This window comes from Hyposmocoma kahamanoa, unplaced genomic scaffold, assembly GCF_003589595.1.
Source record: "Hyposmocoma kahamanoa isolate Upper Pololo Valley unplaced genomic scaffold, ASM358959v1 99879, whole genome shotgun sequence".
NCBI lineage: Eukaryota > Metazoa > Arthropoda > Insecta > Lepidoptera > Cosmopterigidae > Hyposmocoma > Hyposmocoma kahamanoa.
The window spans coordinates 3,482,954-3,508,259 of record NW_020656077.1 but is presented as its reverse complement, the minus strand read 5'-3'; the positions used below and the strand labels follow the sequence as shown (position 1 = coordinate 3,508,259).

General features: G+C 37.4%; 2 protein-coding genes across 2 annotated transcripts in view; one reads left to right on the top strand and one right to left on the bottom strand.

Moving 5' to 3' along the window:
• Positions 1–27: 27 nt before the first annotated feature.
• Positions 28–16,463, bottom strand: LOC113239320 (cysteine sulfinic acid decarboxylase-like). The gene is made up of 8 exons (XM_026476250.1): positions 16,256–16,463; positions 14,181–14,362; positions 9,722–9,944; positions 8,966–9,217; positions 3,289–3,353; positions 1,965–2,154; positions 917–1,150; positions 28–692 (listed from the first exon to the last, which is right to left on the bottom strand). The coding sequence occupies exons 1-8, from the start codon at positions 16,361–16,363 to the stop codon at positions 489–491; spliced, it is 1,458 nt and encodes a 485-aa protein (XP_026332035.1). The 5' UTR covers positions 16,364–16,463; the 3' UTR covers positions 28–488.
• Positions 16,464–17,354: 891 nt separating this feature from the next.
• LOC113239354 (adenylate cyclase type 10-like) overlaps positions 17,355–25,306 on the top strand; it is an 11,875-nt gene continuing 3,923 nt past the window's right edge. The window contains exons 1-2 of the mRNA XM_026476326.1: positions 17,355–17,703; positions 17,790–22,455. Coding sequence (XP_026332111.1) covers positions 17,390–17,703; positions 17,790–22,455 — 4,980 coding nt within the window. The 5' untranslated portion in view covers positions 17,355–17,389. The remainder of the gene's footprint in view (positions 17,704–17,789; positions 22,456–25,306) is intronic.

Sequence of the window (25,306 nt, the reverse complement as noted above, 5' to 3'; positions counted from 1 at the left end):
TCCAGATTTTTTGTCCCATACAATGAAATGATCCCGTCATGACTAACTACTAAAAAAATACACATAAATACACTAAAAAAATTTTTGATCGCTTTTATTCATTTTTATGGACAACCCACACTGGACCAAAACATTGAATATGCTAAAATTGTTTTCACAAAAAAAATAATGGTTCCTAAGACAATTTTGCATCTTCTATGGTTTCGGATTTCCCTATACTGTCCATTTAAAAAAAACGCTCTATATAATATTATCTGGCATTCAGAACATAACAACCAGAATAAAGCGTAGCACTTAGCTACTTTACTTGCCAGTCAATTGAGTGCGTCCGGTCTGCAGCGAGCAAAGCGCAACTTATAGAATTCAGACCACAAACGAACAGCCATAGACTAAGATTACTAAGATAGCCGAGAGATATTAAGAAAAATAGTTGTACTGAATGCCTGAATCAAAAGCAAATTTCCGGCTCTGATCTAGTCCGTCTTAAGTCACTTGTCGTCGTGGATCATGGTCGATGTGACTTGCTCACCGCACAGTTCGACGGCGTCCAGCATATTAATGACCTGCCATTCTTCCAACAGCGGATGGAACGTGAACGCCAGCCGAAAGAAATTCTTGTACTCTCGTACGGGCGAGTATGCCACCATCAGTTGAGAACTTAGTGTCAATAACTCCTTAATTTTTGGAGTAATCTGCAAGTAAGTAATTAGATATTTTGAAGTAGGATTCTCTTCCACTGTGTTTGTAAGGACTAGATATACTTATGTATATATTCTTCGAACACCGAATTTGTGTTTTCAAAAATTTATTCTCGTAGCAGAAGTTAACAACTATCTATGTGTATATTTCACTACTAATAATGATAATTTACATTGATAGTAGTGGTCCAGAGAAACTACAAAACAAGCCAACATACCTTATGCATCAACTCCCACCACTGCTGGTTCTCGTCGTGCCCGCGCATAAATCGCGGTATGTACCAGAAGCACACGTTGGGGCAATCCAGCTGATCGTGTACTAGCCGAAACCCCTCCCGCGACGCAATAGACGCCATGCAAAACTCGGCGATATGCATTACGCGATCCGTAAGGCGTTCAAGACCTGAATCACCTCGCGCCTTCCAGAGCAGCCATAATTTGAACGCGTCGATCTGGAATTTGTCATTCCTATTTAACTCTTCGTACAACCACGGTATAGTGTTCTTTAAACAAGGTATATATAGGCAATATTGCTACTTTTTAATAATAATATGTTAGGGCGCCTTCAGATGCTACTTGCTGCTCCTATTTATTACAATGTGTAATCTTTTGAATTGTTAATGAACTGAGGTACAAAAAACAAAACAAAGAAAATGTACAAATACATAGTGTAACATCTTTCACACAGCCACACATACACACACACACACACTCATACACACCACACCACACACATGCGCGCGCGCACACACTCACAACATTCGCGCGCGCTCAAAGCACTAACCCTATTAACTCTTAGATTCTAGACTTTTATGTATAAATTCTATATTTTAAGTTCTTAAACTTAAATTACTTAATTTTGAAATAGTATTTATCTCACTCATGCCGCATTGAGTATAGCGTATAGTTATTGCGTTAATGTTACCCATAGAAATGTATTCCGAGGGTTAGAGACCTGGTGACCTGAAATACAGGCTGTGAGCCGGTTTAGGCATCAGTCTCCCACAATAATGTTTATCATGGTATAGTTTGCACTTTTATTATTATCACTGTAATGTATTGTGGTGAGAAAATAAAGAATTTATTATTATTATTATTATTATTATTATTATTATTACATTATTATAGTATCTCGCGATTTCCGCTATCGCGACTGATTTATTTATTTAAGCTTTTTAAGACGCTCAAATAAATAAATAGTTTTCTAAAAAGCTCAAATACATAAATCATTGTCATTAATAACATGACAATTCCCATCAAACTCACCTTGCGCCCGCATTGAACGCTTTTGTCTCCAGTATCGTAACTCACGTCGTAGAACTTGTCCTGTTGGAAGAGGTACTGTGCAGCGGCCGCATTGGCTCTATGAAGTAGACCTCGTTTCCGCACCAAGAAAACAGAACACTGAAGGGGCACGCCAACCATTTTGTGAGGGTTCCATGATACTGAATCTGCCCTATAATGTGAAAGGGTCAAGTGAATTCCACGAATAAAAAACCAATGCAGAAATAATTCATAAGATCTACGGGGTCCAGGCTTAACACCAGCAGCATATTACTAAGTCAGCGCCTTTTCACAGCCTTGGCTTCCAAAAAGATCTAGTTTAATTATTTTTATATTAACTTGTAAGTTCCTCCTATTATTTGTTATTTTTAAATGGTTTAGTATTATATTAATTACTTTTAGTTGATTTTAGTAAAAAGGTTGTCATGGAAGTGAAATAGTTTTTATCTATCTACATAAAAAATCAGCGACATGATATACGTAGCTTTCATGTAAGCATGAAAGAACCACAGTAATAGTTTTAATGGTAAAAAGAAAATTTTACTAGTGTAATTATTAGGTATATTATCAAATGGAAACTATAACCAACAAACAGTTTCCTTTTTATATATTAGTTGATACGTAAGTGATACTTGTGTGCGTATGAAATTGCGGGCACAGCTTGTAATAAATACAAAAACTGAGTATGCATACGTAGATAAAATTTCAAGCAACAAAATGTAGTTACGTATAAATACTATGAATGTTTTGAATATCTATCTCTCTACGTTTAAAATGAGACTTGTTAAGTTGGTCTCAAGGCGACAGGCGTAGTGGCGGTGCCCCTCATTCTTTGCCATTAAAAGCTCTGAATGGCAGTACATCTGCACAACTTGTACGTTCTGTCACTTGATATTGTAAAAAATAAAACAAAATCAATATTCCTCAAGTGTACAGATGTATCCATAACGAAGAGTTTCAAGCTATCAATCTTAAATAAACGAGCAGCGTTTATGATTCCGGCTGGGCGAAGTTATTGCAGCAAATTCACTCAAAATAATAAACTTCATAATAAAAAATATTGTTTATTATTTAAACTCTGCTAAAACTTAAATTATTATTTCCGGGAAATATATTCTGATAGCTTTGGAATGTGTGCATGATCATGTAATTCGACTTAACACATATATTTTATATGTTATAAATTTTATTTTATATATAATTATATTTCAACTTATCTAAATATATGTGAAATACGGATATAATAAAAACTATTCAAAAGAATAGACTTTATTAAAAAGCTTCAGCTTAAAAATCCAACACTCACTGTTCAATACCTTTCAGTCGGTACCGGTATTTTGAGGAGAGTATTAAACTTCCGCCCCAGCAAGCCTGAAATCATACAAATGTGATTAAATTAGAAACTATGACCTCACTTGTAGTAGCTAGTAGTACACTTCGCAAGACAATTACCCGTTATCTGTTCTGAAGCGCCTTGACTTCTGCCCGGGCTACTCGGAAAAGATAACCACTGTTGCCAATACCGTAAACATTGTTATATCCTAAGGCGACACGCATTTCGCTGATAACCACATGAAAATTTATGACTATGCCGTTAGCCATGTGATTGGAAAGTTTTTGACCATCTCTAGAAAGTCGTAGTATCATAATGTGTGAATGAAAATATTGAGAATGTAGGGACGTGGCGTACTTGCATTCTTTCATACGAAATCGTTTAAAATAGTTATACAGTACAACTGTTCTCCTTAATATCTCGCAATCTTCAATTTCCGGCTGTCGATGGATTTATATCAATTGCTCTTTTCACTGAGTAGAGACCAGGAGGGCATTGCTCTTCACTGAGTAGAGACCAGGAGGGCTAGCACGATAAGTCGCGACTGAGCGAGAGCGACATAAAGCTCAACATATGTTATTCCCGCATAGAAATCACGCGGTCTATGTCGCTTTCGCGCTTGTCGTGCCTTTCCTATTGTGCTAACCCTATGGACGCACTCATCGACTTGGAAGTATATAGATTATTGTTACTACATATGTATTAGTATATAGTTTTTTAGGGGGGGTTTAAAAGGCGCCACTCATCACCAATTATCGGTGCTCAATAGCCAACCTCACTTGCACGCGGTACACCCTGCTCCTTCTGGCGAGGCTCTAGCGAGCTGCCAACACGCATTGAACCTGTGTGGCGGGGAAATAGTCTTAAACCCCCCAATGTATAGCATAGAAAAGTATCCCCAAGTGCCCGGCGGCGCCAGTAGCAACCGGGTGGGATTCGATCGTCGAACGACTCTAGCCCTGGCAACGTATAACGCACGCACACTGGGGTCGGGCGAGTGGATCGTCGGGCTGGAAGCTGGGAGGTGGACAAGTTACTCTGGGATATGTCGGAGGTCCGTAGAGAGGTGAAGGACATGATAGCCCTGATATCCGGCAACTTGTTCTACTTCAGGAAAGATGATCAGCAGTCCCAAGGTGCCGGGTGTTATCGTCCACAGATCCCTCATTGGCAACATTACATCCATCGGGAGTGTATCGAGCAGGGTTGCGTATATACTCAGAGTATCCAAGCGCTACTCGCTGAAGGTCATACAGGTAACTCACCGATCTCGACACATCCAGATGAGGAGGTAAAGGCTATGTATGACGACATAAGTCAAGCCATGCATACCTCCCAAACACACTTCAATGTTGTCATGAGGGACTTCAACGCCAAGCTGGGTAGTTGAATGGCTCATGAGCCGAGATTGGGGGAATTTGGTTATGGGCAGCGAAATTCCAGGGGCCGAAGACTGGACGACTTTATGGAAAAGGAGGGACTCTTTATGATGAACTCCTTCTTCAAAAAATCGCCTCAAAGTAAATGGTTAAGTCCCGATGTCACAATTAATGAGATAGATTTTATATTGACCATAGATGTAGTATATAGGACTAAATCTATGATATTGACCGACAAGAGACAGATATTTAACAATGTTTCGGTGATCGGTGAAAACTGGAAAAAACTGGAAGCGATCATAGGATGGTAAGAGTGGATGTCAAACGTGAGAGGTCACGACTGATGAAGTCTACTCTACGAATAAATATAAATGCCCATATAAATGACCCTGAAAAGTTTCGGCTCGAACTTCAAAATCATTTCGACTGCCTTTAGGACTGCGTCTCTGTGGACGTGATTATCAATAGGTTGGTGGAAACGATCTACACGGTTGGGTCAAAATTCCTTAGGACCCATCGCAAGGATAGGCCGCAGAAACTCTCCGATCATACTCTCAAGCTAATGGCAAATCGACGCGATATGACGCTGCACTCCTCCGATTATGCCAAAGCCTACAGACAGCTCAATAGACACATATGGAAGTCCATGCGACACGACATACGGGTCTTTAATACAAATAATATTAAAGATACCATGGAGTGGAACAAGTACTCCAAAGTTTTTGTTAGGGACATGTCTATTGGGCAAAGTCAGCTTACAAAGCTGAAGACGAAGGAGGGCAGCGTTGAACGTCAAAGCCAGAGGTACTGGGGGAGATCGAGAGGTTTTATATCCAGCTATATGCCTCGATTACTCAGCCTGTTGCTGATTCAAAAGATCCTAGAGCCAAGCTCACCCGACATTATACGGAGGATATTACGGACATTAGTCTGTACGAGATTAGGTTGGCTCTGAAACAGCTAAAAAACAACAAGGCACAGGGTGACGACGGAATTACATCCGAGCTTCTGAAAGTGGGTGGAACACCTAAGAGTCCTTCAGAAGCTCTTAAATTCACCCTTGCTCGAAGGTTCTACACCAGAAGCGTGGAATAGAAGCGTGATGATACTGTTCTTCAAAATGGGAGATAACACCCTATTGAAGAATTACAGGCCCATCTCGCTTCTAAGCCATTTTCACGAGTCACCACGAACTGTCTGGCGCATAGGCGATGACTTCCAGCTCCCCGAACAAGCCGGTTTCCGAAAGGGCTTCAGTACCATAGACCACATCCACACGCTGCGACAGGTTATACAGAAGACCGCGGATCATAACCTGCCATTATGCAGCGTTTGTGGACTATAAGAAAAGCTTTGATTCGATCGAGATTTGACCGGTGCTACAGGCTCTACAACGACGCCACTATGTCAGTTCGACTCCAGGACCAGTGCGCATGGCCTATGTAATTGCAAAGAGGGGTGCGTTGCACCACTGCATTGGAAGATGTCTTCAAGTTACTAGGAGACTAGAAAGGAACCCGGGGGGGTTTTAGTGGGGTAGGCCCTCCAGTCTGGCGGGAGTCCCCACATAACCCCTGAGTCTCCCTGGGCTCAGGGGTATCCATAAAGATTTCCCCCCCGTAAAAAAAAAAAAAGGGACTAGAAAGGACTTGGCATCAACATCAATGGCGAGTTCATCACTCACCATTTTTTGAGTTACACAGCAGGTGAGTCTAAAAATGAACAAGAACAAGACGAAACTTATGTCGAACGTCCATGTCGTACCCACCCCTATAACAGTGGAAACCGCTACTCTCGAAGTTGTTGACGAGTATGTCTACCTCGGACAAGCCATCCAATTAGACAGGGCCAACTTCGAGAAAGAGGTCAATCGTCGAAAAAGACTCGGTTGGGCAGCTTTCGGGAAGCTCCGGGACGTCTTCTCGTCCGCAATACCGCAGTCCTTGAAGACAAAAGTCTTCAAGCAGTACGTGTTGCCAGCGATGACCTACGGCTCTGTGACATGGTCACACTCAACGAGCTATGGAGCCAACATGCTCGGCATTTTTCTACTTCTAGTTCTCGAATGCAGACCGCGAACCGGAAGGCGTTCAGTGGCACGGCCCCTATAGATGGAGGAATGACCTGGTCAGGGCGGCGGGTAACCGATGGATACACGTCGCGTCCGATCGGGTGGTCTGGAAATGTTTGGGGGACGCCTATGTTTAGCAGTGGACGTCTTCCAGCTGATATGATGATGATGATGATATAGATTTTTATTTTAGCTCGACTTAGCTGACAAGGAAATTAAAATCAAGGGGCAATTAAAAGGAAATCCAAACAAAACAATAAAGTACTTATCTGAATTCAGATTAAATGTTGAAATAAAAATATATGGAAATTTGTATTTGGGTGCATTTATTGGAGATTGCCGAGAAAAAAAATATAATTTACAAATGCGCTAAATATAAATCTTGGACTCCAAGCCACATTGTAAATAAATAGTATCTCTGTGATAGTGTCAAGTTGTCAACTCGTATCAACATTCTAACAAATGAAAATAATAAAACATCGTTTATTTTCGACTTGACCCATAATTTTATTGTTAATAAACTAGTAACAATTTACGTCTACGTATGTAATTAATTATTATTTATATAGGGAAAAAGGAGGAAACAAACATAACCTACATATATAAACGATTAATAATTAATGAATAAATATTGGACATCACACACGTTGCTCCGTTATGTAACTAAAGCACTTGTGCTAAGAAACTCTGAAACAACGACGGTACCACAAACACCCAGACCCGTGACAATATAGAAAAGTTTTTCTACATTGGTAGGTGATAATAATAATGACACACTAATAAATACAGTGACTCTTTTCAGTATATTGTATATGAAATGAAAATGGAAACGAAATGTCATTTAATTTCTTTGAAAACTATTCTGCCAAATCATTACGGTGACAACTGCGATCCGATTGACCAGCCCGAATTCGAAACAATTGAAGGGTGTCGTCAATTGTTTCATTTCAAATCGACTAGTTTAACTTGAGCTTTGCTATAAATGACGAAAATTGAAAAATTACGTATTTAATTACCAATGAAATCTGATAGGTACCGTTTGTTTTGTAATTAGATGTTTTGCTATTTTTTCCACACCATCGAATGGAACAGCCTCCCGTTTCTAGAGATATTATCTTTATTACAATAAATACAGAATATTTTTTGGAATATACGGAGAGGTACACGCAGGTCGGTTGTTGGCGCTGTACTATTTTGCTTTCTAATTTGTAATTTCAGCGCAGACGAGAGTTGATATTTAAAAGTGATATAAGATCCATTTGCCTGATGAGTTGCCAGGGATGGATGGCCCTTATTTCGTCTCTGTGATGCATTCACGGCAGCAACACCACACACAACTGCAGTCAATAATTATAATGCAGTCGCGCCAAGTGCGTTGCAACTACAAAAATTGACTACTACTTTCGTATGACTACGCATAAATAGTAAACTACACAAACATGTTTAGTAGCAGTAGAGCTCCCAGTGAAAGAGTTCGTCCGGGGAAGTTCTGCCACCTTGCTTATTTCTGCCGCCAAGCAGTAAAATGAGCATTACTGCGTTTCAGTTTTGAAGGGTAAGGATTCCTTCAAATTACGAAGACGCTTATACAGTCGCAGCAGTGGCGCCACAGTGCTGCTGTAGCCGCACCACTACTAAGTAACCCTCTTCAAAAAACGGAGGAAGTTCTTAATTCGAATGTATTTTTTTTTATGTTTTGCATGTGTTTGATGATACTTTAATCATCAAAATCGTAAATATTCCACCTCTAAGGGTGGTAAACTAGGGAATGAATGACTTTTGAGGTCGGTTTTTTGTTTCATACAAAATTTTGAAACGCAACTGCAGCGCCATTGTCGCGCCACGCGCGCGTCACTTTTGTAGAATAGATATTGTATGAAAATTAGAGTAGTAGCGCCGCTGCAAACGTCTAATTTGAATGCGCCTTATGGGTGCTGGCGAAATTACAGACACAAGAGACATTTCAAATTATGTCTCAGAGTGCCGGGCACATGGGACTTGTCAACTTAGGTCTCAGGGTGACGGGCGCAGTGGCATTGCACTGACATTTTTGCGATTTTCGATGCGAAAAAAAGATAACATCTCCCATAATCATTAATCAATGACATGTCACACAACAACAACTGGTCTCAGTAAAGAACCCGTGGCTACTGATCCATCGTCGAATATGTTCGTCAGATAAGGATGTGGCGAAACTCACATCAACATGCAACCAGACGCCAAACTTCTTGCACGTAGCCGCAATTGATTGCAGATCGTCGATGGCACCAAGGACTGTGGTACCAGCTGTAGCATTTACCAATAAGGGAATATTGTTGGCCTCTATTTCTTCCTCTATGGCTTTATTCAACGCTTCGGTTACCATGACCCCTCGTTCATCCGCTTTGATTACCCGGACGCAGTCCGTGCCGAGACCGAGCCAATGAGCGGCCTTCATTATTGAGTAGTGACTCTGAAATCATTAAGAATAAGGCTATATTGGGTCCTTGACATATGAACTTTCGTTGCAATGCGTGATCTAAATGCAAAAATACGTATCCCGATTATAAAACTTGACCCCAAAACATTTGTTAGGATTCGACATCCGTCGTCCAAAACCAAGCACATAATTTCTTATTTATTACACACATCCGCACTTTAATAAATCCCCAAATAATGCAGTGGCTTCTCAAAAGTCTGGCCAATTAATTATTTTTTTTATTTTAGGTCTAATGTGAAAATAAAAAATAATCAGATGTCTTTTTTTCATACATTTGTTTTAATTTCCTTTTCGACTTAATCAATGTTAAACATTTTTTTTTAATTATTAATTTTAAAGCATTTTCTTTTATGTTGTATAAGAAGGTTAGTCGATGTTGAACCATGTTTAATTCCTTTTATTTAAATATAATCGTCACTGTTCTATATTGCCACTTGTTTGTTCCGTTCAATGTACTGGGATGTATATATAACTTACGTCTTTAGATGTGAAAAGTATCATTTTTGGAAGATTCCACATTCCATTCCGCTTAACGTCAGGGAACGCATTGTACCGAGCTGCGACCACAGCGTACATCATGGACATACTGCCTCCAGGGCTGAAAATCCCGTCTCCATCGGGAATGCCAAATAGTTTGAGGATATGGTTGATTATCTTTAACTCTATTAGTGTGAAGGCTGGTGCCACTTCGAACGTGTACCTGAAATAGAACAGATCAGGATTTCGCTACTTACGAGTATGTCCTCTAATTACTAAATTGCATTGTTACCCACTTAAATTCTTTATTTGCTTTCTGATTGTGGTTTCAAACGTAAACAAATTGGTAGTTGAACAAGAACCCTACAAGGGTACATTCGTAGAAAAATCTATAATTTTCAACGCCTTTTTTAAAAATCACGGCGAATAGAAAATTTAAAGTATGACAGAGTTCCAAAAGCCTTTAAAGAAACTGCCTATTCCAATTTCTTTTAAGTATTATGACATTTCAAGGTATTCGTATATAAAAATAAGCAGTTAAAATAAAAACGCCTTTATTTGACGTAATATGTATGCAAAATAAATTAAAAACAATTATAGAAAATTACATAAATCCTTCATAAGCACAAAAATAAGCAAAGTCTAGAAATTTTCCATCTAAGGGAAACAAAGTCAAAGTCAAAGATTATTTATTCCATAGGTAAAATGAATTTACACTTGAAAACGTCACATTTAAGCTACTGCTCGTTCACTACGCTGACCTGCCTCAGAAGAACGAGCAAGGAACTCTAGGTATTGCTGTTTTCAAATAAACTTAAATGCTATGGAATACACTTTAAATCAAATTTGTGTGCATTCTGGAGCCGTGTCGTCTTTCCATACATCTTTATCTAACACGTAGTCTTCAATTTTGTAATATGATTTTTCGATAAAAATATTTTTAATGTAGTTTTTAAACTTAGGAAATGATAAACTTAATATATGCTCCGGAATCTTATTGTAAAAACGTATACAGTTCCCCATAAAAGAGTTGTTTACCTTGGTTAAACGAAATCATGGTACCATGAGTTTGGACTTAGCTCTAAGGTTAATATTATGGATATTTTCTTTCTTATTGAAATTATGTATATTTTTACGGGCATATAAAATATTTGAGTAAATGTACTGTGATGCCACAGTCATGATACCAGTCTCCTTAAACTTTTCTCTGAGAGAAACCCGAGAGCCTAGACGGTACACAATGAATCGCTCGTCTTTACAATACAAATATGGTTTGAATATTTGCCGCTTTACCCCACATGAGAATCCCGTAGAACATTATACTATGGAAGTAACTAAAGTAAACTAGTCTAGCAGTACTAATATCGGTAAGCTCACGTATTCTGCGGACTGCGTATGCAGTGGGGCTTAAGCTGCTGGCCAGGGAAGATATATGTGGAAGCCATTGAAGTTTACTATCTAAGGTCACACCCAAGAAGACTGCTATATTAACAAGGTCTAACTTTTCTCCGTTTATTTCTATGCTTGGACTAGTCGATTTTACGTCAGGTAATTCAAATTTAACACATTTTGTCTTCATAATAAATTGTTAGCAATAAACTACCTTAGAGAGGGTATCATTAATATGGTCATAGTTAATGTCATGTCTGGTGTCTGTCATGCCATCGCACTTAAGGTTGCTGTCAATACTTTTTAACAAGGTTCGTCACAACATTCTGTATAGCGTCTTCTGATTGCTTCGAAAACAGTAGGTTTTCATTGTTAACCAATAACTAAATTTTTTCAAGATATTTGATTAAGCAGGTACTGGGGTGTCTCCAAGGTATCTCTCTGGAATATTAGAAAGGGCTATGAGGTCTAAAATTGGCCTATTGTTATGGGCGCTATCGCGAACTCGCGGGAAGACACCATACGTAATACAGAAGTTAAAGATATGAGTCAACACTGGAGTTATTGTATTACAGGACTGTTTAGTTACCCGAGGTACCTAACCTCACCTAACCTAACCCAACCAGTTGCACCATCACTGCGAATACCCAAGATTTGTCTCCTAACTTCAACCTCATCATTTGGAACGACAAATTAATTACTCATAGGCTTGATTTTTAGTACAATGTTAAATGTTAGTTCAAAAACCATTTACAATGTTAATTATTTTATTTCAAAATGTTTTGGCATGAATCGGGTAATCTTTGCTATGTGGGCTAATAAAATAGTTTGCTATAACGTCTAGTCGACGTGTACTGGAATCAGAAGGTGATCAACTTTTGAATCTACTCTAAAATGGCAAACCGCTCTGCGACCAAATTACGCAATGTTTCAAGTGGTTAGGTTCACGATGTACTTAAGTCCCGGGACACAGGATTTTCGAAGACTTAAAACGCAATATACTTTTCCCTACAAACGTGCTTCTATGACAGGATAAATAGTGTTACCTAACTTTTTTGTAATGCACGGCTTATGATAGTAAACGATGCCCTAAAAAAGGTTTACATTGCAATATTTTTGAAAACCAATTTCTTTTGAAAATTTCTAAAATTATTGTTAAAAAATTTGGTGCTTTTTCCCAAATGATTATTTTTTGATAAACATTTTGTCTTGGATTTAAATAATGGCCTTTACAATGTTTAAAAATTATGTGTTATGTGTTTACATTAATATTATAATAATTTAATTTTTGCTGTAAAAATAATTAAATTTGGGAACTCTCCTTGAAGTACCTACTTACTCTAGACTAGAGCAATAGAGACTGCTACAATCCAGTACTTAATCATCATTATTTATGAACTTATATTAATATAGGGGCACGAAGCCGTAGTAGCCTATTACTTTCACCTATCGCCTCTCAAGCATAAGTCGTGGGTTCGAATCGCACTTCTGAGTTTTTGGAAATTTATGTGCGAAATTTTATTTGAAAACCATGACTTTCTTTATGCGCCAACTTGAGCCGACCCATAAGAACGCACTGTCACTGCCTTGGTTACACATTTCCAGTATAATCTGCCACATGGAGTTACATCAAAACTGCTCGTCGTGCGAAGTGCATGAACTGATAACGCATATCATTAAAATAAGTATGCAAAGCACTGTAATAAAATTGATTGATTGTCATACGGCCCCTTATCTGATGCCTCATGTCCCCCTTTTGTCTTGGAAGATATGGCACTCTTCCACAGACGTCTTTTTATTGATAGCGTGTGAGCACTGAAGACCTCAAGTGATTGCTATTTATTGCTAAGCAGAAATTTCCTCCAAGCAACGACACCTCGTCGTTGACAGTAGAACAAGAGTAAATAAATAACGGGCATATTTTAAATAAATATAATATAGAAGCACTTATCTGGCTTACGAAAATTGTAACGCCGACAGTCACTTTGGAAAAAATATATAGTAAAATTCATGATATACACTGATTACTTATATGGTGTGAAAACACGATTCCTAAAAATGAAAATTTTTACATAAAAACATAAAAAAAAATACAAACTTACCTTGCAATTTTACTAGAAAACCTCAGTATTCAATAGATATAATGTATGTATCATAGGCCCACAATTATTAATTTATTACCAACAGGTGAAATACTACTACGATATACTTTTTTCAAATGGCTTTAATTTCATTGGGCCACTCGGCCCAACAAAGTGAAATGTATGAATTTTTAAGGGTTGGGGATTATAAGAGTTGATTTTCAAAAAACAATGAAAAATATTTTTATTGGACTGATGTTGTAACGAATAGTAGGCCTCAGGCCGATAAATATTTGTGTTTGTGTTTGTATATTTGCTCAAATTCGACTGAAAATGTGTATGTTTCGATAATAATTTTCAGTCAAAATTTATGTTTCCTCTTTTTTCAATATGGCTGCCATACAAACTTCTTTTGGCGGTAGTTAAAAATTTGTTCTAAGTCGACTGAATATGGCATGGCTTCAATCGTAATTTGGGGTAAAAATTTTGTTTCTGTCGTTTAGATATAGCCGCCGTACAAGGGTACTTTTTTCGCTGTTGAGAAAATTTACTTTATCTATCGTGAAATATTATTTAATAATAACACGATAACATACTTGAGTATTTAAATAATAAAAATTGCCACGGAAATTAGTAACAACCGACCTGTTGGTTGTAAGAGCCTATTCTTACGCATTCTACACAAAAGTGTAAAAGGAATACCAGCTCTACTGTCGAAAGTACATGTAAGTAATTATACGTCAAAGATCAAATTGACTTTAAAAGTTTTTTTTAAATATCATTCACTAATGATGCACTATGAAAGTTACAACAGGTTAAGTTTGTCTAACACTTTTCTTCACACTCATCTAATCTACTCAGAACAAATGGTCGATTAGGGGCCAGGTACCTTAAAGCATCGTTTGCACAAGGGTAGGAAGAGAGCAAAAGGAAGGTAACTACATGGTCCAATCAGAAAATGATGAGAATTGTTACGCTGTATTACTTACTGGCTAGTGTTGAAGGCCTCTGCCACCCAGGCTCCTGCTAGTCCGTAGGGGTCCAAAGCTCCATAAAGCTGGTTTCGGAAGGTGGCTTTGTTGGTCTTGACACTAAACTGTAGAATTTGTCGAACGCACACCTCCAGCTTTTCGTCGCTTACGCCTTTTGTCACGTCCAGGTCTAAGATTTTCTTATCAAAATAAAAACATAAATGCTTATGACACAGGATTATCTCGTAACGTACCGTGAATATTTTTTTTAATAAATTGGTCTACTTCACTTAGTACAAAGTCTGTTCGTTCCTACGATAGAACTGTACCTGTTTTGTTATATTGATGGAGTAAATTTACTTTCAATGTTGACCGATCTATGTAACCATCTCAAATCGTGACAACTATGTTTTTATACCTATAAAAGATCCTTCATGAACAAAATAGTTCATAGTGATATCATAATGTCAATCATATAATATCAACACTTATAAATCAATGGCATCATTCTTCGTATGTGTATTCAAGATTATCAATGGCAGCAATGTAAGCTATAGTGGATAAATACATAAAATATAATCAAACAATTAAATGCATCATTCAGATAGCCCAGTTGCATTCAAGCACTTAAACATAAACCAGGACAGCGTTTCGATTAGTCTGCCTAGACTACGATAAGATAAAACCAATTTATATTAAAATAAAATTACTAATCCGTATTTTACTACTATTGGCATACAGGGTGTAGTCCTTAAGTGTGTCCAGGCGATTATTCCGCGAATAATAAGAGATATCAAAAACCTTTAGACTGATATCGACAGTGCAATACCTAATGAGTAAAACGACATCAATATTTTTTTAAACAAAACTATAGCCAAAATATTAACGTTAAACTCTTCCACATATTTAATAAATGGGGCTGTAGTTTGGGGTTTTCTGACTTTTCGATCTTTGTATTAATAATTATAACAAACTGGTGGAGTAATTTGACAAAATAATTTAATATCAATTCAATAAAAATTTTAATACAATGATTAGCGAAATCTCTAGCTAGGGCTGGTAGCTGTAAAGATATCTAACTGCGTGACGAAATACATAACATTTCTCATAGATGGCGCTACGGCTAAAAAGTCGTTGAGAAACCAAATGCAAAGACACGGCAACAAACACAGAAAAATTCGTTAGGTCCGCTGGTTCGTTCTGTGGCTTAGTTGGTATAGCGTCTGGCACGATATGCTAGAAGACGTCGGTTCGCATCCGGCCGGATCGAAGGAATTTTTTCTGAGTGTTCGATCTTTGTATTAATAATTATAATAAACTAGTGGAGTAATTTCACATAAAAAATAATTGAATATTAATTCAATAAAAAATTTAAGTTATTGTTGCCATTTTACTCATAACGTTACGTACTTTCGATATAGTTTAAAGGTTTTTGATATCTCTAATATTTACGGAATAATGACCTGGGCACACGATTACACCCTGTATACATAAGCCGGTACTTACAAGACGTTTCATTTAATCGTCGCTTCATGTTTGTCGAAGAATGTTTTCACCACTATTAGTGGTAAAGTTGTAAAAGATATGTTACAGTTCGATTGCTATTTTAGAACAAAAAATAGTAACTAGACGGAATAACTTGAGATTGGCATCGTGATACAACCTAAAAATACGTTGCAATTTTTCAGTCTTGACATTTTTTCATTCGTTGTACTGTTGCAATTATTTTAATTTGCAATCGGCGCACCTAGACCAAAACAAAGCGAGACTGCCGTAGCTGTACTCATTAGTCACCACGGCGTCCACGGGAAGGTGAAGTATTCATTAACGAGAACGACAAAACTAAGTCTCAGACATGTTTTTGTATTGTCTTTTATTATAACATTTTGTCAACGAAAATCTTTAACTTTAATGCGTTACTAAACACAGACATATTTTTTGCAATCTATAAAATGCACACTGGATATTGTAAAATAACTTTCACTTTCTTTGTATCACTTCGTCTGATAAAATGGTCAAGAACGTCCTATCTTGCTACTATTAAATATTAGTTACACAATATAACGGATATGTGTTTAAAAAAAATGTCTCACCTCCAACTCCTTGGGATGTTTAAATTGAATCAAAGGAACATCTTTGGAGGTTTCCTCCTTGACCATATTCAACACTTTGTCCAAAAATGACTTATCGTTGTTCGCCATTATCGTAAGGCGCGGAAGTAACACATTTACGGTAATCGGTTTGTCGCGGATGTACCGAAGCGGCTACGATGTTGTCAGGTGTGAACCATGCAGTGCTTAGCGAGTGACTGCGAGTCAACGGGTCGCGCACACTTAACACGGCTAAGGCGTGAAGCGCATTAGGCACCTACTTACACGACAGGCATTCAATTACCTACAACAACGTTTACTCGCCGATATGTACAGTCAGCGTCATGTATTCGCAAGAAAAGTTAATAATGTATATATTTTGCTTTTCTACAAGAAATAACGTTATGCATGTTCGCAAATATTCCAGAATAATAACTGTTCGTGTATTGATACATACAAATACATCAATTTGAATAAAAACCTTAAAATTGTGGATATAGCCCCTAGCCGAACACCTGCTGAAAATTCAGTAATTTTTTAAGAGAAGGAAATGAGATAAAATTGGAATATAATGTAACATTTCCTTAAAGTGCGTTATCCGAAAACTATAATTCGGGAAAGGTTAAAGTGAGAACGTATTTTTTAGTCAAACACGTAGCAATATTCGGTCAAGACGATATAGCGACCAAGTACCATTATAAATGAGTCGTAAAAGACATACAATAAGTTTTACACACAAACGTATAGGTAAGTATAAAAGCAGTATCCCTTTTAATCCAAAAATCCCGTTTATAGTGTTGAATGTCCCCGTTTTATAACAGCACAAACAGTAAACATGATGCATTAATAAAAAAAAAAAAAATCAGTTAATAATAAGCAAAAAGATGGACTAAGTGACACTCGACGTCTCTTGACATCCGGGACAACGACGTCAGTAACATACGACGTCAGGCATGTCTCAACGAACTGGGTATAAAGATTTTTAAATGTATTAAGCCACTATTTTGAGTACTCATAGTTTGCATTCACGACCTCGTAGATTTTTGACAACTAATTTAGGTTAAGTTAAAGTGAAAGAAAAACTTAATCGGACACAACCCCTAAATTCAAGTAGAAACTAGTACCTACAATAGCACAATGAGCTTCCGTAAATCAAAGCGCAACCGGTCACGACGAAATTCAATCAACCATATGTTAGACGTCAACGAGAAATGGAGACCTCTCGGCAGGAGGATCTCCCGCCGAGGCACCGATTACTTGGATGACGATTCTGACAACGATTTACCTATTGAAAATGAAACATGCATCAATTGGGCCGAGGAATTTTTCGGTCGCAAAAGCGTAGCTTGCATAACCGGCATGAATGACCAAGACATGGACGTACAACTCACCAGTAAACAAACCTTGATTCTTGCAACACTTGTGCCCAATGAACTGTTATTATTGCCGAAGTAAGTATCTTATTTACCCAAAAATTTTAAACACTTGTATTTATCTAATTGAATAACATGAATATCTTCTGCTTTTACTGTTACAGATATGATCACGCCGATCCAAAGCGGTTAGTCGGTGTTCTTATGATGGCCGATGTAGCCGGGTATACCGCTCTCACGGAACGCTATACAAATACTGGAAAGGGCGGCACGTATAGATTGACTGTTACCTTAAATACCTACATTGGTGCACTCGTAGACATTATATACAATCACGGAGGAGACGTGATTAAGTTTGCTGGTGACGCTTTCTTGGCTCTTTGGAAAACCGACAAGAAGACATTTCTGAGCCACACCATCCATTCGGTTATTACGTGCGCGTTAGTCATTCAACATTCATATGCAAAGTACGAGACCGACGTCAAAGTAAATCTCAGAGTGAAACTGGCAATCTCCGCAGGCAATCTATTATTTTCCGTTATTGGCTCTGGTATAGACATGAATTACATTTTATTTGGCTTACCCGTCATAGAAGCGAAACTGGCAGAAAGCGTGTGCTCTTCAGGGGAAGTGAAATTAACACCTTCTGCATGGGCACATTGCTATTCCAGAAATTATGATCATGTAATTCATGACGATGGTCACGTTACCATAAAAACTATTCTGTACGATCCCCACGACAACGAAGTCAACAAACCATACTTAGGATTTACTACATTAATCCGAAATATCAGAAGACCGTACACGACTATCGAATCTCTTCCCAGCAACCTTATGGATTCTCCTAAAAATTTAAGCCCGTCAGATATTGCCAAGAAAGCTGAAGCACTTTATCTACGAAAAGCAGTATTAGTAGCTGAAGAAAGAAATATCGGATCGGATATTCGAAAATTTATGATACAACCTGTGTTAACTCAGATCGACGCTCACCAGCCCCTTGAGTACCTTACAGAAATGAGACAAGTGTCCGTTTTATTTATAACACTCAAACCCAGGGAATGCGCTCCCTTGCAACTCATAACTATAGTCAACAATGCCTATCAAATAACTTGCGAAATCGTTTATAAGTCAATGGGTTGTGTTAACAAAATTATACTTTTTGATAAAGATGTAATGATCTTGGTCATCTTTGGATTACGAGGTTTCAAGCATGAATCAGAAGCACAAGCAGCCTTGAAATGTGGATACAGTATTAGGAAATCGCTAGCTGCTCTCGATGGAGTCCTGGACGTGTCATTGGGAGTGACCACAGGTCAAGTTTATTGCGGTGTAGTGGGCCACCCTCTGCGTAGAGAATTTACTGTCATCGGTTCGATAGTCAATAAAGCTGCCAGATTAATGTGTTCATTCCATAATAAAATTACATGCGATGAAACCACGTTCATTAAGAGTAAAATGTCCTCTAACAGCTTCACTTTGCAACCAAAAACCGATCTTAAGGGCATACAAAGCCCAGGTAAAATTTACGAGTACTCGGAAGAAATAAGACTGAAAGAGATGGGCACAATAACCACAATACCACCTCTTCTGGATCGCGACGACGAACTACAGTTTTTCGATAGCTGGATGAAGCAAAACGGAGCTGTTCATAGAGATTTTGATGCTCTACTGCTGATCGGCGAATCTCGCATTGGAAAGAGCAGAATGCTCGAGTGGATGTCTCGTAAAGCACGTCACAAGAACTTTCAAATATCATATATCCATTTGACCTCAATACATTCTGCTACTTCATATCTAGCGCTTAGCCAAATTATCGAACAAATTCTGGGCATAACAGAACCAGCTACAATCGGTTTTGTAAAAGAACAAAAAATATGTGATATTCTCAAGAATTACGATGAAGATTTGTGTTATCTGAACAATATCATAAAAGTACGTTTTGCTTACCACGAAGGTATTTTTACACAAGATGAAGAAAAACGGAAGGAAAAAGCTAAAATTATGTTCAGAAAACTTATCAGGGCCATAAGGCAGCCACATATGATATTTCTTGATGATTTACACAATTTAGATGCAGCATCTTGGGAATACATATCTATTATTTTTGAATCCATGAAAATATTTACAGTTTTATCAGTAACGCGCGGAAAATTTAGCTCAGTCCACACGTGGCTCTACAGCGTATTTATAGATGAAAATGTGAGAAAAATGGTTCTGGGTCCTTTAGCTTCGGTATGGATCCCGCCTTTGGCATGCCAGATTTTAGACGTGGATGCAGTACCCAGAGACTTGTGCAACGCTCTCATTGTAAAATGTAATGGAATGCCTGGATTGGTAGAAAGTTTCATCGTTCACTTATTCTCCACTGGAGCAATAGAGTTAAAAAAAATTCCGCTATATGAATTAGAAGAGTACAAAGATGAAGCTTTACGATTTCCTGATTCTAACTTATTACGCCCGGTAGCCGTTAACATACACGAACAGGAGGAACTCGACGCGATGTTGCAGGAAAACGATGACGACGAAGTGTCTATATGTGTCGTCACTGAGAAGGAAGAACTAAACGTAAATATAAATGTCCAAAACGTGGATGCATTAATTATGATCCAGATAGATTCTCTTACCCCATATCAACAACTCCTTTTAAAAATAGCTTCAGTAATCGGTAACGTTTTTTCACGAGATTTGCTTGAAAGTATAATGTACGAAAATCAACCGCTTGTTACAGCGAAGGCTATAAAAAGGCTTTTTGCCATGCGAATCCTGGGTTGTGCAAATGTAAAAATGAAAATGAAAAAGTTTTCATCGTTGTCATCTACGCAAACACAAACGTCTAGGCTCAGTAACAATACAAATTTAGTGTGTGAATGTCCCATCGAATACGATCCAGATAATGAAGAGAACCTTCCTAAATATGCTTACTGTCAAGTAATAAAATTCAAAAACAAAAATTCGCAGTTAACTTGTTATGAACTGTTGCCCATGAACCAAAAAAAAGAATTCCACGCCAGAGCTGTTAATTACTTAGAAAACAATAACCAAAAATGTCCCGAATGTGGTGGCACATTAATTGTACTCGAATCGTACATGAATTTTTTCCCTCTTGAAGAAGATGAGCCCAGCGTGGCAACGTTGGCTCATGAACATAGTTATGAGTCATTCTATTCTGAAGAAGAATATTCCGATGCAGACGATCGAAAAACCAGTGATGTCTTGACTACGGCCAGTGCAATGTTGAGACGTGAGACAAATTTTTTATTACCATTACGTAATTACACACAAAGCCACTCTATTTTGAAGAATTCAGTAGAAGGCCCTAATTGGAACAGAGCAAGTAATAAAAGAGTTACAGTGTCTAGTTTTATATTTAGATCTCTTAGCCAAGTCGATGTATCCGAATCAATGAATCAAATAATGTTACGACCTTTATTAGAGGCCAAAGACCTGAGCGAATGGCACGAGTTAGGTGTTATCGACAGCACTGACCAGATAGGAGCATATTTCCATGATCAAAATGTTTCAATACCTATTGAGAAGGGTGTTTCTTCCATTGATTTCAAAAGATGTACGTGTTCGGACCTTAAGATTTTGCTACATGAGCAGCTCCTTACACATGCTTTATTTGCAGAAATGAAGGAAAAAGTTATTGAATTTTCTGTACAACTTAGTTACTTACATCTAATGGCGAATAATGCTGAAAGTGCAATAGAAGTAATCACGAATGCTGAGGAAATTTTGACAAAACAAGGCAAAGAATTAAATTTTTCCTCTGTACAAAGAAAAATATTTTTAGGTAGAATACACTCACTTAGAGCTGCTAGCGAATTTATAAAAGGAGAATTGCTCGTGTCCAAAATGTACATGGAACGTGCTTGCAGGATATATGGTCTGAAGATAAATCAAGTGACTTCGGATTTAGAAAGATTTAAGGCTTTATTCAAAAATATCAAAGTAAAGAAACGGAAATATAAAGAACACGAGGAAATTATTGCTGCCGACTCTGTGTTCTGCTTAAATGTTGCAACGTCAGTATACTTTGCAATGGGCGATGATAAAACAGCAAAACTAACGTCAACATGGGCCCTAGACAGAATTCAACAAGTAGACTGTAGGTTAGAGGATGTATGCGACGCTCTATCTATCGGTACACAGCTAGAGCTTGATAAAGGGCTTACTGAAGGAACTACAGAAATTGAGCGGATATTCAAAAGAGTTATTACGAAAATTAAAGAACCGATTCAGGCAGACAAGCTTTATTCGATAGGGAAAGTGCTAGTGGCAACCTTCCGGGCTCGCTTAGCTCGAGCTGAACTACCAGCTGCGATTCGTGTAGGATTTCGAGCTATGATAGTGAGCAAATTTCTTCATGCATACAATGTTTCTGTGGATATTATTCCTGATCTCTTTTACATTTTGCTTGCACGTAAACGATTTGAAGAAGCAGTTGACGTTGTGCAGTTAGCGATAGTGATCAGTCGTAATAAGGAGTCACAAGCTAATGAAACTTGGTATTATGCTCTTTGTATGGATTTGATATTGGATGCAGGATTCCAGTTAGCTTCGCCTGGCTCAATTTACAAGTATTCGCATGGTCTTTTGATGGAGAGCAATAATGGCAGTGCGGCGCGACGCCGGCTGTTCGTCAACTTATGGACCTACTGGCTGCGTATGGACAATGAGCGCCGTGCCAAAAAGTTCGAAGACGAAGCTCTCAGCTGGTTAAATAAGACTGACACTGATGACAGTTCTCTGACTACACTCATCAGTTCTTTACGTTTGACGGAAGGCATGCTGGAAAGCTTGGCAAGAAAAATGGATGATTTGCGAAAGGTAGGACGCGTTTATTAGTTTGATAAGTTAGTACAGTTTGAACTAGTTCAACAACACGTTATAATAACCAAATTCATGTCATCATTAGATATTATTTTAATATGCTGATATCTATCCATATCTATTTATTATAAATAGCAAATAAAATAACTTTTTGTAAATGCCACGTTATTAAATGTGATAACTTACCTCTCCTAATTAAAACTAAACCACACTTATTACATATTGTAAAACAGTAATTCAGCAAAAGATAACATTCCCGTTTTAAACAGTTGTTAGCTAATCATGTAAAAGTCTATTTTTTATATGAAAGCAGTTGATAAATTGACCATGCAATGTGTATTATATGTGTAATAGTCGTCAACACAAGATTTGAAGTGACAATTAACTTCAGCAAGCTTAATCCTTTCATGGGCAGTATTTAAATAGTACAGCCCACAAGTCTCAGTACTTTTCTCGCCGTAGTGCTTATATTGATTCAATATAAAACGTTTAATATATATATGTAAATCATTAAGTTTTGTCCATAGATATAGGAAAAAAAGGAGAGATTGTTATGAGGGCGTGGTTTTCGTCGCCTCGATATGCCCAAAATGCGCATATTGAGGTGACACGACTTCAAACATCTCAACACAGTGGCGTGGCAATCGTTGTACATACAAGATCTTCCGTAAAACGTGAAAATGCCAGTTTGTTGAGTGAACCTTACGGGGAAACAATAATTTCATAACTAGTGGGATAACGTAGCACCGGTTATTTGCATTATCAATTAATATTTCTGTTACTATTCAATGTTTTTTTTTGTCTCCATAGAAATTTGTGGACTCGAACATAGTGATGTTCATTGACGATGACTGATGTTTATCCACTATTTATTTTTACCGAAAAGTCTTTGGATTTATTACTATGATTTTTGTTATTAAAGTCCCTAGTATGTCGAAGCAAAAAGTATTCTATTTTAGTCACGCCTCTCCAAAGGCCTAAAAGATTAATTTAGAATGTTTAAATGGGAAAGGCGGTATTCTTATTATTATTAAACCATTTTATTTTTAACTTTTTTTACCAACAAATTTTTATGTGAATCATGTCATATATTCATGTCAATTTGTATGTCGCCAATGTAAAAATATGTGTATATTATTTGTATAATTTGGGTATTTAAATTCCATTATATTCGTAGATTAAACGTTGAACATTTTTATTTTTTCAGCTATGCTAATGAGTCCAAAATAAAGGAAGGTTGAATAAAGCTTCAGGAAGGTCGAAAGATTTATTTCCTTATCGTTATTTCAGACTTTCTTTAAACTTCCATAGCAAATGCATTTGTTGGTCATTTGTTGATGGTTCAAGTTACTGTTAACTATAACAGCTTCACCAACTCGTTATAACGTATAAAAACATAAGGAGTCGAAGTCTGAACCCGGTAATGCATTGTAGTGTATAGTATGAACCTCGTATGGACAATAGAATATTTTTTTAACTATTAATAACAGCCACATTGGTTTCTCTGTCAAAACACCCTGACTATCGATTAGGTAAGTCAAGCTCTCGTCGAGTAGCGCCTCAATTATTATAATCGTTACATACAGGACCATAAAAAGTAAAATGACCTTAAACGTCATTTAACGTGTAATAGTTAAAACAAGTAGCATTTTTACTGACGCCACCGCCACTTGACGGTGAATGGCTGCACCAGAATGAAAAAAATACTGAAATATTGCAATATAAATCTTATGCAAGTGAATGTAAGTTTAATATTATTAAAATAATAAATTAGGATTACGTCGTTTTCATGTTTTAAGCCGCTTTTAGGCGCTAACCAATCAAAATCGTTAGTTTATGGCAGTAAATAATAGAGCGTAAAGTTTGATTTGCACACTTGACAAAAAGTGGCGACATAGTTTACGCGATCTAACATAGAGCCATGGCAGATTTCCCTTATTTTTTCAATACCTACGGTTTTATCAGTACATTGTTAATACTTCTTTATGGATAAGCAGTAAGCGGAAACTATCCAAAAAGTACTTGGAAATCACACTACAAAGTCCGTAGTTGGTTTTTTGAGATCTATACAGCGAAACAAGGTACGAGCACCGTACTTGTACACCGAGGTACATTCCAACATTCGATTTTACGAAAAACGCTTTTACCGTCCATGAAAGAGTTAACAACTTTTTTCAGCCACAAAAACCACATCGCATTATCTTTGCAACTACTATAATACATTAGTTTGTATCGTATTTCATCATCATTAGATCGAAGAATATTCCTACCGGAACCAGTAGGGCTTTTATCGCACAAATTTACTATTACTATTATTATTATTATTACTATTTATTTTAAACTCTCGCCTCTCCCAAGGCCTAAAAGATTAATTTTGAATTTTTAAATGAGAGAGGCGGTATTTCCCGGCTATGGCACAGTCGGCCGGGGTCAGAGACTCAGGTCCAAGAATCGGCGAACAATACGTGCCGTATCGAGCAGGACCGCCTTCTGCATTTGTGCTGGAACGGACACGCCACTATTACTATTATTATTATTAATATTATTATTACTATTACTATTATTATTATTACTATTATTATTATTGTATTTATTTTAAACTCTCGCCTCTCCCAAGGCCTAAACGATTAAAGATTAGATTATTATTATTATTATATTATTATTGTTATTGTTCCTCTGTTGTTTTATCTATATGCGTGTCTGTGCTTCTGTAATAAACAGTTTTCTTTCTTTCTTTCTTTCTATTTATAATAATAATAATAACGCACACACTCATAGCCCCGCACTAGGGCAATCCTGTATCGCGGGAGCCATGGACACACATATAGACAGCCACAAATTACACCCA

Coding starts and splice junctions, on each gene's coding strand:
- LOC113239320 (XM_026476250.1), bottom strand. CDS start 16,363: ATGGCGAACAACGATAAGTCATTTTTGGACAAAGTGTTGAATATGGTC. Junction 3,354..8,965: donor GCGTCTGGTTGCATGTTGAT/GTGAGTTTCGCC, acceptor GTATGATTTCAG/GCTTGCTGGGGCGGAAGTTT. Junction 2,155..3,288: donor CGACTGAAAGGTATTGAACA/GTGAGTGTTGGA, acceptor TTCACATTATAG/GGCAGATTCAGTATCATGGA.